We start from the raw sequence: 17,946 nt of genomic DNA, 5'->3' as shown, positions 1-17,946 counted from the left end.
CGGCTTTGCCACTCATTAGCTGTGGTAACTCACGCAAGTCATTTAACCTCCCTAAGCCTCAGCTTCCTCATCTGTAAAATAATATCAGTCTCATGCCAAGGATAAGCCCAGGGAGGAAAATGGCCAGTGGGCTGTCAAGGGCCAGACACAGCTTTGACCCTGGGTGAACACAGTGACCAGGACGGCGAGCAGGGAAAGCTGGACCCTCACCCTTCCTCCCTGCACAGTCCTGCGGCTCCCTGTGCTCTCCTGCTAAAGGGTTCGGCCCTTCCCCCTCAACTGTGAGCTCTTTCCATGAAAAGGTTTCAGGGGTAACTGGCAGGCTACTGTCATCACCTGCCACCAAGCCTTCTCCCATCCATCTTTACCCTTTGCCCTCTAAATAAGGAAGCCAACGCTGCCAGGCCAAGAACTTCTGCCCAGTTTGGGTCCTGGTCTCCCTCTTCCCCTGGGCCCCTGGCCAGCTCCCTCCTTCCCTCAGAGATGCTCCCTACTCACTCCGTTCCTGCCTCCTGGGTGGAATGACAGTGGCTCCCAGAACCCCTGGGGAGCGTGGAGGGTGATGGGGGTCTGGGGAGGCAGCCAGGCCCGGGAGCAGGTTAAAGTTACAGCCCTGGCTAAGCGAGCTGGGCCGGCTGACGTCAGGGTGATGATGGCTGGAGGGGAGGGCCGGGCTGCTGAACTAACTATAAAGATAGGTCAAATCAAATATCATCAACTCGGGACAGAGCAAGCAGGCGAGCTAGAGAGCTTCCCCGAGCCATGGTCCCTACCGGCCGCGGCTCAGCCTGGGTCCCTCTGTTCTCAACCCGAGTGCCCGATGCAGGCTTTGGTTTCATGTCAGCAGCCTTCATCTGCCTTCCAAAAATAAGCCCCTGCCGCCATGCCGAGGGGAGAAAAACAAGAAGGGCGGTATTTTTAGGGCCATTAATTCTGACCACGTGCCTGAGAGGCAAGGTGGATGGCCCTGGGACAGAGGCTGTTCATCACTATGTCCCGGGGAGCAGGACGTCTTCAGGGCACGCTGCGGGCTCTCGTCTTCCTAGTCGTCCTAGTGGGCATGGTGGTGCCCTCGCCTGCAGGCACCCGCGCCAACAACACGCTGCTGGACGCAAGGGGCTGGGGCACCCTGCTATCCAGGTCGCGCGCTGGGCTGGCTGGAGAGATCGCCGGGGTGAACTGGGAAAGTGGCTATTTGGTGGGGATCAAGCGGCAGCGGAGGCTCTACTGCAACGTGGGCATCGGCTTTCACCTGCAGGTGCCCCCCGACGGCCGGATCAGCGGCACCCACGAGGAGAACCCCTACAGTGAGTGCTCATTGCAGCCAGTTGGGATGCTGGGGGGCCTGGGCTCAGGCAGGGCTAAACGGTGAAGGGACCTTGCTCTGGTGGACGGGATCCTGCTATAACAAGAGGAGAAACGTTATTCACCACGGAGATGACTCCGTGTGACCCTGCCTAGGTGCAGGCTCAGCGTGCATCTTGGTGTCCTTCGCCTTCAGCCCAGGGTGCCTCTGGGGCACTAACTACCGCAGCATTATGGGCCCCTCTGCCGCCTCGTAAGACCACTGGAACCGTAAGGCAGGGGTGGGGAGAATGAGTTAGGATACAGGGACTAAATTAGACACAAGCTTATTTTTATTCATCTTCCCTCTTTGAAAAGGAAAGCCAAGAGGTTTGCAAAATTTCCAGCTGAAGCACATCCTTTTTATTTCGACCTGCTCCCTCTGTCCCCAGGTTCTTATCCTACAGGTTGATAGGTTGCTGTGTGGATAGTCTCTTCTGTGTGGCTGTATGTTTGCAACATTAGGTGGGTTAAGATTTGTTGAAACATGTGGAGTATACATTAAAATAACTAATGATCAGAATTCATTTCTTTCACCCAAGTCAAGGACCTCAAATGATTATGTCAGTGAAATCTCAGATAAATAGATACATAAGTGGTCATTGTGGTCAGTCCCTAACTCTGATGTCAGAACCTTCCCTTGCAGAGCTAGATTTTTAACATCACAATGGCAGGACTGAACAAGTCCAGAAGGCAGAATCTTCTAACGTTAGAGGGATCAAAGACGGGGTGATGGGAGGTCTGACTTTCCAGGAGCAGGGAACTGACTTAGGTGCCCTTGTCAGCCCGAGTCCCCACTCTGATTTGCACGAGCCATGGGTAACGTGGCCCCCATCTCCTTGCAGGCCTGCTGGAGATTTCCACGGTGGAGCGAGGTGTCGTGAGTCTCTTTGGAGTGCGAAGCGGCCTCTTTGTTGCCATGAACAGTAAAGGAAGATTGTACACGACGGTGAGTTTGTCAGGCCAGGGGGAGCTCCAGCTTGCATGACGCTTATATGATTGAAGAAAATAATGCTGAATTCTGAGTCGAGAAGTGGATGTTTATCTAGAATGAGGAAGGAAGGGCTGTGAAGGGAGCCTGTGCAAGTGGGGACCCTGGAAGCTTCTGCTTTGTCGCCGGCAGTTAACTGGCCTCTGCCGGTCCAGGCCTTGCCTGATGCGCCGGGAGCCTTTGCAGTGAAACAGAAGCCATAGCTCAGAGAGGTCTCGGGTCAGAGGGGACCCGCGTAAGCTGTCTGGCACCCGGGCTCACAGGCAGGCTTGACTCCCTGCATTGGAGAGGCCCGGAGAACAAGCCTGTCTTCCAGCCCGGGCGCGCTGCTCCTTAACGCGCCCTCTGCGAGCGCCCCCCAGCCTAGCGCGTGGTTAGAAGTGGGCCTTCATCTTCATCTTCATCATGTGCTGAAATTTTGTTCCAAGGTTTTAAGTCCTCTGGTCTCTGACGGCGCGGGCTGGGGAAGCACCCTCCCCACTGCACGCTCTGGGCAGCCCAGCCCCCACCGCTCCCCCCGCCCCCGGGAGTGCGGATGCTCGCACTTGGGCTTAGCTCCTAAGCATTTTCCAAAACCTCTGCTCTCTCTGGCCCGCTCGCTCCTGCGACTCTCCGTCCATGATTTAAAATATGGGGTGGGAAAACATCCCTATGAAGTTGAAGAAACGGAGAGTTCTTTGGACAGAAATAAGAAGGCTAAAAAGGAAGCCCTCAGAGCAGGCTCGAGAAATACCAGAGTTATTTACGGGGAGGGTGTGGAGGGCTGCGGTACCGCCCCCTGGAGGACAAGCTGAAGACCAGGCGCGGAAGGAATGATCTGGGCCCTGCTGGGGCTGGGCCCCCAGAGGAGGCCTGTGGAGCTGGGCCAGACTAGGTTCCCAGCGGCCTCCGCCCTGCTCTCTAGTGCAGCATCTCAGTCTGGGTTGGTGTACGTGGACACGTGACATGCATCACAATCAGTGAGTCTGCAACACAGTGCTGTGGACGGTTTGCATCTGTATCACCTTGGTAGCTTGTCAAAAGTATAGATTTCCAGGGACCTCTCTCAGAGATTCTTACTCAGTAGGACTAGGATACAGGCCTAGAAATCTGCCTGATTTGTGTTTCTTAGGCACAGGCAGGCTTGGGGACCAGCAGGCTCCCTGGCCTCTGGAGGGCAGGCAGTCAGACTGTCCCTGTGTCACCCTGGCCCTGACAGCTGGGGGGCCAGCCAGGGTGAGATGAAATGGGCTTGAGACTCAGAATTCTCAGACACCCTGTTCACTCTCTGCAACAGTGATGGGGGCCCAAGATGCAGCCTGGGACCGCCCAGGGTTTGGTGGAGCAGCTGCCCCCTCTGTGGAGTGGGTCATCCCAAAGAGCCCCTTTCACCAGCTCGCATGATGCCAGAAATGCCACCGAGTTGGGAGGGCTGGGAACTCGGGTTGTTGGCTACGGAAGTCTACACAGTGGACTTTTTAGCAAGCGCTTCTCCTGGAAGGAAGCACAATCCTTCTCCTTGCCACCTTTATTAACAAACCGTTTATTATTTCTCCTTACTCAGAAAGCAATTTAACTTTGGGGGGGTGGGCACAAATATAGGGTAAATTTGTCCTCTTCCTACTTTAAATCTCCTGACTGTGATAGGAGAAGCTGGGAAAGGGATGTGAGATTTAGCAATCAGAGAAAGCCTCACCAAGGGGGAAGGGCTGCAGAACAGCGCTGGGAAAGGAGCCCTCTCTCCGAGGTGTGGGCAGACTCCTACCGGTGGAGACAACCCCACCCGCGGGGGTCAGGTGGGTGGGTGAGCTGTGGGCTCACTGAATAGGCAGAGTCCAGGAGAGAGGGGAACTTCTCCGAGGGAGGACCCGCCCCCTTTGCCTGCTGCCCTCCCACCCCTCCCCCACCCCGTGGCATTTGGCCAAAGAGCAGCTTCTCTGAGGTGGGAGGTTCTCCTCCCTGGACCCCAGGGCCAGGCTGGTCTGGGTACAGGGAATGCGGCTGGACAGCTGTGCCCCAAGCCTGGGGCACCTGGTGCCTTGTGTAGCTGGGGACCAGATGTTCCTGACAACTTCTATGTCCTCCCCCCTCACCCCTCGGGGCCCGTTATCACAGTCTAAAAAAACAATTGCCAACTGATCCCCAGAGCCAGGGGGACTCCCGCTGGGTGATGATTTCATTCACACTATTTCCCTGTAAGCACCCTGAGTTGCCTCATATTCCCAGCTCAGCTGTTCCTGCCGATAAATGGGACTTCTCATGGGGGGAGGGGGCTGGGCTGGGTGGGGGCTCTGGTGAGGAGGTGAGGCAAGAGCTGGTGGTTGGAGAATAAGGGCCAACGAAACCCAGCTGGGAGAAGAGGGCTGCAGAGCATCTCCCTCCTTAGACAAGAGAATGGCCACCCTCCACGGTGCACGGGCCTGTTGTTAGTCCCTCGGGAGTGCTCTACAGGACTGTCTTGCAGCACCCCTGGGAGGCACATTTGATCTGTATCCTTACTTTGCAGATGGGGACACTGGGTCTCGAAGGTCTCATGTCCAGCCACACCTGTGTGCAAACCTGCCGCAGGGCTCCACAGAAACACATCTGGTGGGACACACTGTCAAGACCCTGCTCCAGCTCCTAGCCAGAGCTGCCCTCTAGCTACTTCTTTTACTTTGGGCAAAGTCATTGAACTTCTCTGGGCCTGGACTTCTGCTCTCTCAGCTGTAGACTGATCTCCTTTAAAATTAAGAAAATAAAACATCCCGTATCTCCACCTGGCAGTGGTTCTATTAGAGTCCTATGGCTGAGAAAAATACATACCAACATAGAGATACAAGACATGCAGTTATGCTTTTAAGTGATTTTAGTTTTGCTAATTATAACTGCATTTACATCCTCTTCATCAATAGTAGTATGACGATGTGCGAAGCACAGGACTGATTTCCTCCATAGTGGCCTTTGATTATTCTCTGGGCCATTATGTTTGGGGAGGAGAGGACCAAGGTCTCTCTCTGGCCCAGTTAGCAGCCACTCTCATCTAGCAGAGAACAGGGCTGCTGAGGGAATGGGACAAAGGACGCCGGCCATGTGGAAGTGCTGGGAGGTGGGCCTGCAATGCAGGGACAGGCGCATGCCCTGATGAGTGGCCTGGGGCCTGCAGACGAGTCCCTGTCTGCCACACAGAGCTGCTCAGGAGTCAGAAGAACGATGTACGTGATGAAGACAGTTTCTAACATCTCTAAGTTGACAGTTTGATTGTGTGTTAGGAAAAGGGGTTAGAAAACGTAGGCATTTTCAGAGCTGGAAGATATTTCAGCTAACAACAGAAAAAGAAGCAGTCAGGGTCTGCAGAAGGAAAGAGTCTTAGGACAAAAAGGTTTTTTCTCCGTCTTGCCCATCTCCTTCCACCCCGTGCCCCACTCCCCAACCAGGAATAATAGGGACAAGTGGCCAAAGCAGCCATAGGACGAAGCTTTTTAAAGACAGAACTAGACCTTCATCAGTCCAGATGACTGAGCTCTGTCTAAAGACAAGGAGACAGCTTGTCTTGGTCCACCTCAGACTAGTAGGGGCGTTTCTGCCAGAGGAAACTCACCCCGAAACACCCATGATGAGCTCGTCTGCAAAATGCCCTTCTCCGCGGTGAGAGCTGAGTGCTTCTCTTTCTAGTGGAGTCTGCTTCCACGTAAGTCTGTTTAGACCTACGTGGAATTTAAGACATTGTCACGCTGGGGCTTGAGCCCAGCAGGCCCAGGAAATACGATCCAGTGGAATTATTTTCATTTGTTCAAGTAATAATATACGGTAGCTGCTTTTATTAACACGGCATTCACTTGGCTCGAGTGCTTTTCTCTCCAGAGCTGAGGAGCCAACATTCCTGAGCCATGAGAACTCAAAGCCCAGGGCCACACTGGACATGAGTTGAGGTCTGGGTCCTGACCACGGCTCTGGCCAGTGGGAAAATCCCAGCAGCCTGAAGCCCCAGGGCTGCACCAAAGAGTGCAGGGAAAATGCACCGTCTCCACTTCCTGCCGCTGGCCTCCCAGCCACCTGAACCCCGTGGATGGGGCTGCTGAGGGAGGGGCCAAGGGAGCAGAGAGGGAAGGCAGACGGCTTCTAAAGCCAGCTTTGTCTACTCCTCTTTTTTCACTTTAGGTTTGTGCAGGATTCTGGTGAAGGCCAGGGATATGAGACAGGCTAGAGAAAAGGGCTGAATGGAAAGAAACAAAAATGGCAAGCTTTAAAAAAAGTTGGGGAGGGAGAAATTTGAGTGATCAAAACCTGGCGAGCAGAGAACAAAGTACAAACTATACAACCACGGTCTTGCACACTTAAATGGTGTTTTAGGAGACCTGGACATTCAGGAAAGGCTGCGTTCTCAGAGGGACACATTCTAGACAGCGGCATGTGGGCAATGCCCTTAGAGTCTCTCGGTTCCTGCCCCTTCCCTTCCTCTGCCCTGCACCCTCTGCCCCGAGACTTGATTTCCTCTCTAGAGTTTGCAAACAATACACCAAACCTCTCCCTTAACCACCATCCAGATCAGAAATAAATTCTCCTGGGAACTAACCGGGCAGGTTAGTCTCCAGGGACATATAAAGTTAGAACAGAGGGGAGGCAGGTGGGTGGAGTGGGTTGTGACCCAACAGAGAGGAGACCACCAGTTTCTGATAAAAATGTTTTCTCATGCCGTTTCCTGGCCCATCTCCTATCCTCAATTGTTTTCCCACTCGAAATAATTTACTTACTTGAATAGGTAACACATGAACGTGGTTTAAGAAAAAAAACCTTATGAAAGAATATTCACTGGGAATTAAATCTGACTCCCACTGTTGTCTTGAAGTCAACAAATCCCTCCCCAGAGGCAGCCACCATTGCCAGTTCCTTGTGTGTCCTTCCAGGAGTAGCCTGTGTGCATGTGCACACACCCGTATCATTTTTTGAAAATCACACAAACAAGGCCATACTACATACACGGTTTCAAACTTTGCATCCTCACTTAGCCATATATCTTCGGAACCTTTTTGTGTCAGTGCACAAAGAGGTTTCTTATTTTTTCATGGCTTGCAGTGTTCCACCGTGTAGGTCTACCATAACTGAGTCACTCGCTCCTCTCTTAACAGATTACGTTGTGTTTGGTCTTTTGCTATTACAATAATGCTGCAGTAGCTTTTGTGCATATATGACAGGGTACGAGTAAGATAAATTTCTAGAAGTAGAATTGCTAATCAATTGTTATTTCATTTTATTCTGGTAGATACTGTCAAATTGCTCTTTATAGAGATCCTAACAATATACACAGTAAAGGGCACTAAACAAGAATTCTGAGTTTCTATGCTCTCACCAATGCAAGTATAGGATCAAACACTTTTCTCTTTGCAGTCTGGCCATTAGAAATGTGATCTCACAATTATGATTTACATTTCCCTTATCAGGCATATTTTCTTATGCTTAAGTGCTATTTATATTTCCCTTTCTGTGAATTTTCTATTTATAAAGGTTGTTCATTTTCCAGTGAGTTTAGGCTTCTGACTAAAATAACAAAATGTACTATTTGACACGTGTATTATAAATATTTTAATCCAGTTTGCCATTTATATTTTTATTTTATTTAAGGTAATATTTTTCAGGCAGAAGACAAATTTATTCCTCTTGTGTATTAATTACTTTTTTAAAATTTATAACTTTTTGTGTCCTAGTTAGGAAGATATTTCTGATTCTGAAACTATTTAAAAAATTTTTTTTCTGGACTTCAATGGCTTTCTTTTTTTTTTTATTTCAGCATATTATGGGGGGTACAAAAGTTTAGGTTATGTGTATTGCCTGTGCCCCCCCACCCCGCCAAGTCAGAGCTCCAAGCGTGTCCATCCCCCAGACAGTGAGCATTGCAGTCATTATGTATGTATACACCCATCACCCCCCAACATCTGCCCGACACCTAATTAGTGTTATTGCTAAATGTGCTCTTAGGTGATGATCAGTGAAACCAATTTGATGGTGAGTACATGTGGTGCTTATTTTTCCATTCTTGGGATACTTCACTTAGTAGAATGGGTTCCAACTCTATCCAGGAGAACATAAGAGATTCTATATCACCATTATTTCTTATACAATGGCTTTCTTTTTACATCTAAATCTTTGTGCCTTTTGGAATTTATTTTGATGTAAAGAATGAAGTCATACATCAAACTTTATTACTGTTATAAGATATTGTTTAGTTGTTCCAACACCATGTTTTCTTTAATGATTTTAAATGCCACTTTTACTTTATATTCATTTCAGATTCATTTTTATTTTATAATTATGTGTTTGGATCTACTTATGGGCTCTATTTCATTCATTGATCTGTACCAGACTTTTCATTAGTATAGATTTATTTTGCATGTAACTTTTACAGTCAATCCTAAATTTAATTTCTCTTAGTGCCATTGCTCCTAAATTTTGCCCATCAATAATCTAAATTCTGTGACTCGCTCTACCTCATGCTCAGGTGAAGAACCCACAGTGCAGAGGGGCTTCAGTGAGCGTCAGCCTCTCTCCTGAGCCCAGCTCCGTGCTGGTCCCTGTAAGCTCACTGTGCCCCAGTCATTCAAAAACCACAGAGCTTAAAAGCTAAATTGTCAATTCACAGCAAGTTGTGCGGGATTGATGATCCAGGATAAGGTGAAGTCTTTTAGGGCTCTTAATGTAAAGTAGTTCATGACTCAATTGGAGAATAGTAATAGTAGTAGTAGCATTAATATTATTTTTTTATTTTACTACATGCCAGCATTGTTCCCAGGATTTTCCATACATTATTTCAATTGATGCTCACTCCAATTCTCTGGCATAGTTATTCTTCCTGTGCCTACTTTACAGAAGAGGGAATTGAGGTTTAAGAGGCGTAAGTAATTTGCTCAAGTTCACATGGACGAGTAAGAGATGATCATCATCAGTCTAAACTCAAAGCTGTAGCACAAATGTGCTCTTCACCTATTTTGATTAGTTTATCCTCCTTACCTTTGGGACATTCCTTCATTCATCCAATCCACAAATATTTACTGAGTACCCACAAGGGAAACAAAGGAAAGCTTATGAAAACCCAACCCCCTGGTATGGTATTAACCAGCCAGTTGGCATGGCTGGTGAAAGCTTTCACATTTGTTTCAAGCAAATCAACATACATGAAAGTACTTTGCAGACAATCAGCTGTGAGCAGGAGCATGAGAGGAGAATGAGTAAGATGTGTGGGGAGGGGATCTTGTGTTCCCCTGGGCCTGGCTGCCCCTAGCCCACTCTCCCACCACATTAAAAGAGCCACCCATGCAGGGGACTCTTTATGTTTCAGTGTTGTCCTCATGCAGTTGTCATTCACTCAGCATCACGTACCAAACGAGACACAATCCTTGTCGCAGGGATCTTGGAGTCTGTTGGGGAGGAGACATGTCCGTAGGCATCACACACTGTTTTAAAAGCCTACCGGAGAGGTCTACTCAGAGGACCCTGGGAGTCCAGAGAGCCCTGAAGAGCTGACTTGTTATCACCCAGTTCGGAACAGGAAGAGGCTCTTGTCCACCCCCACTGCCAGCCAGGCAGGGCGATTCCTTCACAGAAGGTCAGAGGACACCGCTGGCACAGCCAAGCAGACATTGAGTGCGTTTTTTTAATAGCCGATGGCCTCATTCAGCAGGAAGGAGTCAGAAATTATACTCCACCCATTTCTCCTTCGCTGTTTCTTTTAATGAGTTGATCTCAGGTCTCTGGCTCCCACCTCGCTCCCTCTTCCTCTCCGCCCCACCCAACTGCTTCCCCTCCAGGGCACAGAGATCCCTGTAGACTCCCTCAGCCCAGAAGCCCAGGCTGGCTGGGGAGAGAAGGGCCTTCTTTTCCAGGAAGAAAGGAAGACTTGGGTGATTTATTGGGAATGAACTTGTTGATGTGTGACAGGAAGTCTGACATTCATTTTCTGAACAGGTGGTCCACACACACTCCTCTACCAAATTAGCACCAAAGGGGGCAACTTATCGTTGGCCCCAGACTCCTTGGCACCACCTGTCACATGGGGACCCAGGCTCTTTTCCCTGTAAAAATTATTAAAACGTCATTATTCCTCACCATCCCTGTTCCTGCAGGTCCCTGGTGAACTACACATGTCTAGGAGGCACCGGCATCTTCTTGGCTTAAAGTCAAAACTGAGAATGGGCCTCTTTGAAGGATACCAAACTCGGGACCTAACCTGAGAAAGACAGACTGAGGAACTATAAGTGGAAAGAGATGGATGGTGCTGGAAAGGACTTGAGAGATCATCGATCTCTCCACCCCTGCACACCCCCTCCTGCTCCCCACCACACACAGTTTGCAGAAAGGAGGACTGAGGCTGGGAGGGGAGGAATCTCCCCCACCCCCGGCCCCAGATCACACAACTAGGAAGTAGAAAAGTCTCTAAGTAGAACCCTGGGCTCTCATTCCTCCTCCACTAGTCTTCCTCTCCCAGGGGACTTGAGAAAACAGCTTATTGTGTCCTTTCCTGCTCCTTTCTCTGAATGCAATAAATTGTCACCTAGGAATATAGTAGAAAGTGCCCTAAACTGGAAGTCAGGAGACCTGGACAGTATAGCTTCAGCTCCACCCCACGTGACACAGACCATGCCTCTATATCCCTGGCCTTGGTTTCCTCGTCGTAAAAGGAGGGAAGGTGAGAGGGAAGCAGGAGAGCACTGAAATCTCCTCCCATTCTAACCTGCCATCATTCCGTTCACCTAGGCTGGCCTAGCTCTCCAGGTGCTGTCTGACCAGGGGAGAGGCGGGGAGAGGCGGGGCCTGTGCCACACGGCTCAGCTGGCGTCCGCAGTGCTCCTCATTGGTAATCAAGTCTTTGTCCGTTTCCTTCGCAGCCCAGCTTCCAAGAGGAATGCAAGTTCAGAGAAACACTCCTGCCCAACAATTACAATGCCTATGAGTCAGACTTGTACCGAGGGACCTACATCGCACTGAGCAAATACGGACGGGTAAAGCGGGGCAGCAAAGTGTCCCCGATCATGACTGTCACCCACTTCCTGCCCAGGATATAAGGACCCATAAAAGAAGGCTCACAGGTTGAAAGCAGCATCTTTTCTATTGGAATTTTGCACAAGCAAATGATTCTCCTTGCCCCCAGTGACTTCTGAGTCAGGCTTATCTTGTGCTTGGAGAGACTGGAACCCATGGCATGTAACCCACCCAAGTGGAGGCTGCAACCAGAAACTTAGAATGGCAATGGATCCCATGCTCTGACCTCACCTGAGGAAAGAAGGTATTGATGACATTTGTGGAATGTGACCATGTGCACAGGAAGGGGCCAGGGCAGGGCTATGTGTGTGTCCATGTCCATCCATGCATCTTTATATATGTTCTCAGAGCAAAGTCATTTCAAAGCATCAGGTTTCTTTCTCCCAGCATCATGGCTGCAGGAATCTGCCTGCAAGAATGTCACTTGTCAAACCAACAGGATTGATATGTGCTCCCATTCTGCCTCTTTCCAATCATCTCTCCATCAGAGGTCACTGACTGCATGGGTCACACGGGTGGTGGGGAGCAGCTGTCCTCAAAGTGCAGGGAGGGCAGAGTGAGGGGGTGTTAGGTTTAATTGTAGACTAGAAAGAGAGTGATCAGGTGCTCCAAGCTTCCTGCCTATGAGGGCTCTGGGGACACGGAGATGCATTGTCAGGGAAGCTGGGGAAGCACGTGTCCCCTTCTTGGAGGAAATAGGTAGTATCAAGGGCAGTGAAAGAAGGTCCGTGGAGGCAGCAGAAGGTCCTGTGAGAGCCACTCTGCCTGCAGGACTCAATGCTGTGTGTGGCTCCAAGAACAAGCAGGGGCCAGGCTGCCTGCCCATAACTTTTCCTCACTTTGAACCAGGTCTTATTTTAACCTCAGATGACAAGGATCCTAATAATGGCAACCTCTTTGGCGAGGGGTGGGGTTGGGGTGCAAAATAGGGCACGAAGGAAGTAAGTAGAGAGGCTTTGGACCACAGATGATAATTCCTCTCCAGCTCTGTCCAGGAAACTCACCCAAGTTCTCATCTGATACCCTCACTTCCTTCTTGCTCACCCTCATCCCACATGCACGCTGCAGCCTGGATGCTGTAGAATGGGCACCGTGACCTCCAGCGTTTGCCCTCTCTCCCTCCCTACAGTAAGACAGGAGTGATAATCCTGTGAAATCACGTAGCCAAGCTGAAGCAGCTCCTTGCTGTACAATGCCTTCTTGCCTCCTGTCCTTTCAGAGTATTTAAAGCAGAGGTTCCCCAAGTGACTATAAATGTTGTCTGCACGGAGCCTTCAGATTCCTGAACCACTGGAATGTTCCTAAATCTGAAACCAGAGAGAGCCATATCAGAGTGCAAATATTTTTGGCATATGTGAACCATCGAGTTACAAAATGACCTGACACCCTCTGCACTCTCCGGGGCCCCGGCCTGCAAGACAATCCCTCATCTGTTGCAAATGCCTTCATCTTCAACATACCTCTCTATTTGCAGATGCATCCAGCTATAGATAGACAGGGCTGAAGGATTCTGAGCTGAAGATGGAGGTTGGCAATCCAAGGGAGAGACACCATGCTGGCCGCCTCCCCTGCCCCGCAGATACCAGGAAGCACATGTGCTGGGTGAGGAGGGAAAGGCCACGCCAACATGAGCAGAGATAGGACAGATAGAAGGAGCTCAGGAGCACATGTGTGGACACAGCCAGCTCCTGGATGCAGTGGAAAAGGGAGAAAACTGGTCCATCTTGATTGCTTGGGATATTCAAGTACAGGTCTGCTGGGAGGCAGGGGCAAAGCTGGTTGTTTTTCAGGAAGTCTCGTCCAGTGTAATCAGTCTCCTTAACAGGGTACAACAGAAATGGAGACACTCAGAACCTGAGTGTGTATCAATTCCCGATGGAACTGGGAGTGTAGGATGGCCAGGCCATTGACTGTGATCTGGAGAAAAGTTTTAGGTCCCATAGCACTAGTTGCTTTCTTCTTAGATCCCAAGGCACGAGAGGAGGCAGTCTTCTAAACAGAGTCTGCAAGGCCTTGGACTTCTAGACCTTTCCTGCATCTCTCTAGAGACACATAGAATTGCTCACATACTGACAAGGACTTTCCCCAAGTGTCCATTCCCATTTTTCATGCTGGGAATGAGAAGGAGAAGCTACGAAATGCCTGGGATCAAGCAGGCTTGATATTCAGCCACTGTGTATTGGTACCAGCACACTGACTGCCTACCACTGGCATTGGTTATGAGGGCTGCGTGCCTGTTCTAGCTGGTGCCAGGGCCCATGCTGCACTAGCTGTGAAGTATTTTGAATATCATCCCTGGATGTAGTGATGTATGGCTGCCTCTTTAAAATCTTTCCCATGCAAAGGAACTCTATCAAGGGCTTTCTCTTTGACCCGTAAGTCACTTGGGCTTAAGAAAAGTCAATCCCCATCTACAGAAGTGGGGTGAAGGACAGGAACAGAGTGAGATTGGCAGGGGACATTTCAGTCCCTTCTCTCTGCCACTGTGTCTGTGCACAGGTGTGGAGAGTTGTTTCCTACCTGGTCACGTGTCCACTGAAGCCTGAACTCAGCTGTCAGCCCCATTGGATCCCAAGGGCTGCAGAAGATGTTGTAGGCTGGGGAAGCAGAGTCCCTCACCTTCCAACTGAGGTTATACTGATAATGGCTTGGGTCCTCCCTCCCCCAGATCCTGAGCAATGACCCTGGTTTATAGAGTTTTGTAGCTAACTGGCCTGTCTTCTACCCTGAACCTTCTCTGGCAGCTCCATGCAAACTTGAGGTTCCAAGACCCCAGAGGCTGTTTTATTCTCTCCTCAAGAGCAAATGGTAAAGAAGAGAGCAGCATGTGTGTACACCCTTGAAGGTGGACTTCTCAGTAGGGAAGAGGTTAGTCCAGAGGCAATCGGGGAGCCCAAGCCCCTTGTAAAACCTCTACCCTCTTTGGGGCAATGGATGGACCTCATAGGAAACCAGAAAATTCCAAAGGCCTTGTCTAAGCTGTTGATTATGTTTGCTTCATCATTCGCTGCCTTCTAACACCCCTTCCCTTCCCACTTCCCATGCATTTTTGAACCTCTCTGGAAAGCAGTGTATAATTTTGTAATTAATACCCTATCATTATCCTCCACAGCCTTCCCCTCTGCCATCACATCCCACAATGCCTCCAACACACATGCCAAGCCCTTGGTCAGGGCCATTCTATGGCTTGAGAAAGAGAACATTTTCCCTTCCCATCCGATTCAGGGTACAAATCTCTCTCCTCTTTAGACACATAGGTGTCTCCCCAGGCCAGTAACCCAGGCCTGAAATTCTCTCCTGACCCCACTCCTACCCTGGGCAGTTTGGAATTCTCCTTCCGGTGCTGGCTCTGGGCCCCTTTCTTGTCCTAGACCCCAGATCCTTCAAGTGCTCACTCTGTGGGGGTCCCGAGGGAAGAATGCAACAGGAGAGAGAGGGTGTATGAGCTGTAGCCCTCCTTTCCCACAGTGTTGGATGTGGCACGGCCTCGGCCCGTGCTGTGCCACAGTCATGGATGCAAACTGATACCAAATGCGGTCACTGGCCTCCAAGACACCGGGATGTTCTCTCTGCGCTCTCTCTTCTTCTGCCCCTTTTCATGTGGACACAAGCTAGAAAGCTCCTACATCTTCCTATCCCAGTGTTTTCCCCTGAAGACTATGGGTTGTCACGGAGGAGGCATTCTCCTCCGCTTGCTGCCCCTGTGTCTGCAGAGTGTGTCTCTAATATTTGCTCCTCCCCGCAAGGAACCAGCCACTCATTCTGCTACCTCCCAGAAAAAACCCAGGATAGGAATGTTTGGGACAAGGCTGGAAGAATACAGAGAAATCCTGCAGTCTGTGCTTGCACCTGATCTGATGCTGCCTCTTCCTGGGCCAGGAGGAGGATGTGATTACGACCCACACAGATCCTGAATCCAGCCCACCATGCAGATGGCCAACACCGCCATGTCTGTACACCTCATGGAACTGCCGAAATTCCAGCGTCAGACCGCTGTGTCCTCACATGGTTTTCTCTTTCTGTAAATCGACAAGTACCTCAGGCTGGGTCCCAGTGCACAGCTGTCCTCAAGCTCAGGTACAGCGGGTAGGAAAGCCCAGAAGCTGTTCAGTCATGTGTTATAAAATGTGATGCTTCTATTTTTTAATATGTATGTGCTATGCACAAACCATACCATGTTCCGTCAAAAAGTAAAAGGTCTTTTTATACTTTTGTCTCAACTTTTTGACTCCACCCCTCCTATTAAAACTGACACCAAATCTCTGGGCTGTGGTTGATTTTCTTTTTGAGTCTTTCCTCCCTCCCAGGGAAGCATGGTGCTATCAATGATCAAGGCAGGAGGAAGCCTGTGCTCACTTAGTCCAACCGCCCTGTCCTCCGAGTGGGGGATTTGGCCCAGGAGGGTGAAGGAAGCGACCCAGGACCATAGGGAGGCAGCAGCCCTCTTCCTCTTCTGCCTCGGTTCAGACCAGACACACACATTTCTGTGACTGTAGAGTTCATTCATGTATTCACCCGTCAGAAGTACTTATGAGCTCCTCATCCCATTCATTTGGGATACACAAATGAATAAGGTAGACACAGTCCCCCTCCTCTCACAAGCTTTAAAAAAAAAAAAATCACCCAAGAGCATGTCAACATGTAGATTCCCAAGCCCTACTCCCAGAGATTCTGGTCCGGGGGCCTGGGGGGGCCCAGGGTCTCCAGGTATAACACACATCCCAGGTGGGACTGACATTGATTGGCACACTGGGCTGATAGGATGACTGGGACTGCAGGACATTTGCCCTTATCAAGTGTATAACTCAGTGAATTTCAAGTAAATTACCATTACCATAAATCAGTTTTAGAGCATTCTCATTACTCCATTGAGACCCTTCATGCACATTTAATCCCACCTCCCCCTCCCACCCCAGCAACCACTGATCTACTTTCTGTCTCCATAGTTTTCCCTTTTCTGGATATTTCCTATAAAGGAATCACATGCTGTGCAGTCTCTTGTGTCTAGCTCCTTTTGTTGAAGGAGCTTTATTTTAATCTAAAAACATTAAGAGGCCCCTGGTGAGTTTAAGAAGTAACAGGACCAGATAGAAGTTTTTAAACAGTCATCAGAAATGTCCCCTGTAAAATCACTTGGAGGGGTGAGCTCTGTGCAGGAAGAGACTTCCAAAGTGGAATGTTCCAGGCTGGAGGAAATGGTGGCCAGAGAGCACAGCGATGGACAGACGGAAAGAAGCCTGCATGGCAGCTCACGCCACAACCCTGACCCAGGAGCACCTCCCGGGCTGAATCCAACTCTTCTAAAGCACACAAGAAGCAGCCGCCCCATTTTCTGAGGGGCTCTCAAGAGATTTCATATTCTTTGCCTGACCATTCATACCCTGTAAAAGGACCAACAAGAAGCCAGGTGCTGGTACCTGTGTCCACCTGGGGGCCCTGGGACCAGGCACTACGGTTCCAAACACAGGCAAGCAGACACTACAACCTCATTCTCCACACAGATGCTGACCAGGATGCGGGCCTTCCCTCCTTTCCCCAGGTTTTAGAAGAAAGAGCTGAAATGCCAAGAGAACAAGCTAATAACAGATACTGTGAAAACAATATGTCAGGAACATTCTGGAATCCGTCCACACTCAGTGAAGGCTTCTGTACTGTATTCCCCCGCAGTCTTATACAATAGGCAATCATGCTCAGAATGAAAACTCCAAGACCCGCAAAATCTTCGGCTGACGAATGTATTGTATTGAAGAAATAAATGTGTATTTTAGAAAAGACTTTTCAACACAAAATTTTGGATACCTCCCCCCACCAAAAGTTTAATGCTCAGTTAAAAAAAAAATAATTAAACAAGCAAAATATTCTATTCTTTGAGCATTCCTGTTGAGGTTTCCCAGAAAGAGAGAAGGGAGGGTGATGAGCGAGGCCGTGTGGGAGGCTTGGGCTGTGGAGCGCAGGCGGAAGAGTCGCCAGGCTGGCCAATGGCAGTGTTCGTTGTAAATATCAACGATTAATCACTCATTGTTTCTACAAGGAACACTACAGCCCTCCCATCTGGCTTCAGTGGGACACACCCCACCCAACAGGCCAGCAAACATCCCCATGAGGCAGAGCTACCCGTGGTTCCACGGGACCCTGGCCTGCCTCTGCTTGCTGAGAAGTGCATGGAGTGCGTGTCTCAGGCAGCATGCCACAGACGGGGTGTCTTAAACAACAGACATTGACCTTCTCGTAGCTCTGGAGGGTGGAAGTCCAAGGTCAAGGTCCAGTAGGGTGGGTTTATGGTGAGGCCTCCCTTCCTGGGGGACAGCCGTCTCCTCCCCGTGTCCTTATGTAGCCTTTCCTCTGTGCGCAGGAGGCAGGGCACATGCGCTGCTCTCTCTTCCTCTTATAGGGTCCAGTTCTATCAGATTCTGGTCCCACCCTGTGAGCTCTTCAACCTTAATTACCGTCTTAAAGGCCCTGTCTCCCAATCCAGTCACAGCGGGGGTTAGAGCTTCCACGTACGGATTCTGGGAGGACGAAAGCATTTTGTCCACAGCAGTGCCCACCGCCATCTGGGGAATCCTGACCTGACAGGACATCCTTTTAACTACATTCCAGGAATAAAGACCTCCCAGGGG

At 49.9% G+C, this 17,946-nt stretch overlaps 1 protein-coding gene across 1 annotated transcript; it reads left to right on the top strand.

Annotated features, from left to right (window-relative positions):
* The first annotated feature begins 716 nt into the window (after positions 1-716).
* Positions 717-11,422, top strand: FGF6 (fibroblast growth factor 6). Its single transcript, XM_069491179.1, has 3 exons — positions 717-1,307; positions 2,190-2,293; positions 11,173-11,422. Exons 1-3 carry the CDS (start codon positions 962-964, stop codon positions 11,347-11,349), a joined length of 627 nt encoding a protein of 208 aa, XP_069347280.1. The 5' UTR covers positions 717-961; the 3' UTR covers positions 11,350-11,422.
* The last annotated feature ends 6,524 nt before the right edge of the window (positions 11,423-17,946 follow it).

This window comes from Eulemur rufifrons, chromosome 16 (assembly GCF_041146395.1).
Source record: "Eulemur rufifrons isolate Redbay chromosome 16, OSU_ERuf_1, whole genome shotgun sequence".
NCBI classification, from domain to species: Eukaryota; Metazoa; Chordata; class Mammalia; order Primates; family Lemuridae; genus Eulemur; species Eulemur rufifrons.
The sequence above is the reverse complement of the archived record's forward strand: the minus strand, read 5'-3'. Positions and strand labels throughout refer to the sequence as shown.

Bases quoted from the DNA above. Each gene is read 5' to 3' on its own strand.
- FGF6 (XM_069491179.1), top strand. From the start codon at position 962: ATGGCCCTGGGACAGAGGCTGTTCATCACTATGTCCCGGGGAGCAGGA. The intron at 1,308-2,189 runs GTGAGTGCTCAT...ATCTCCTTGCAG, and splicing joins CCACGAGGAGAACCCCTACA to GCCTGCTGGAGATTTCCACG. The intron at 2,294-11,172 runs GTGAGTTTGTCA...TTTCCTTCGCAG, and splicing joins AAGGAAGATTGTACACGACG to CCCAGCTTCCAAGAGGAATG.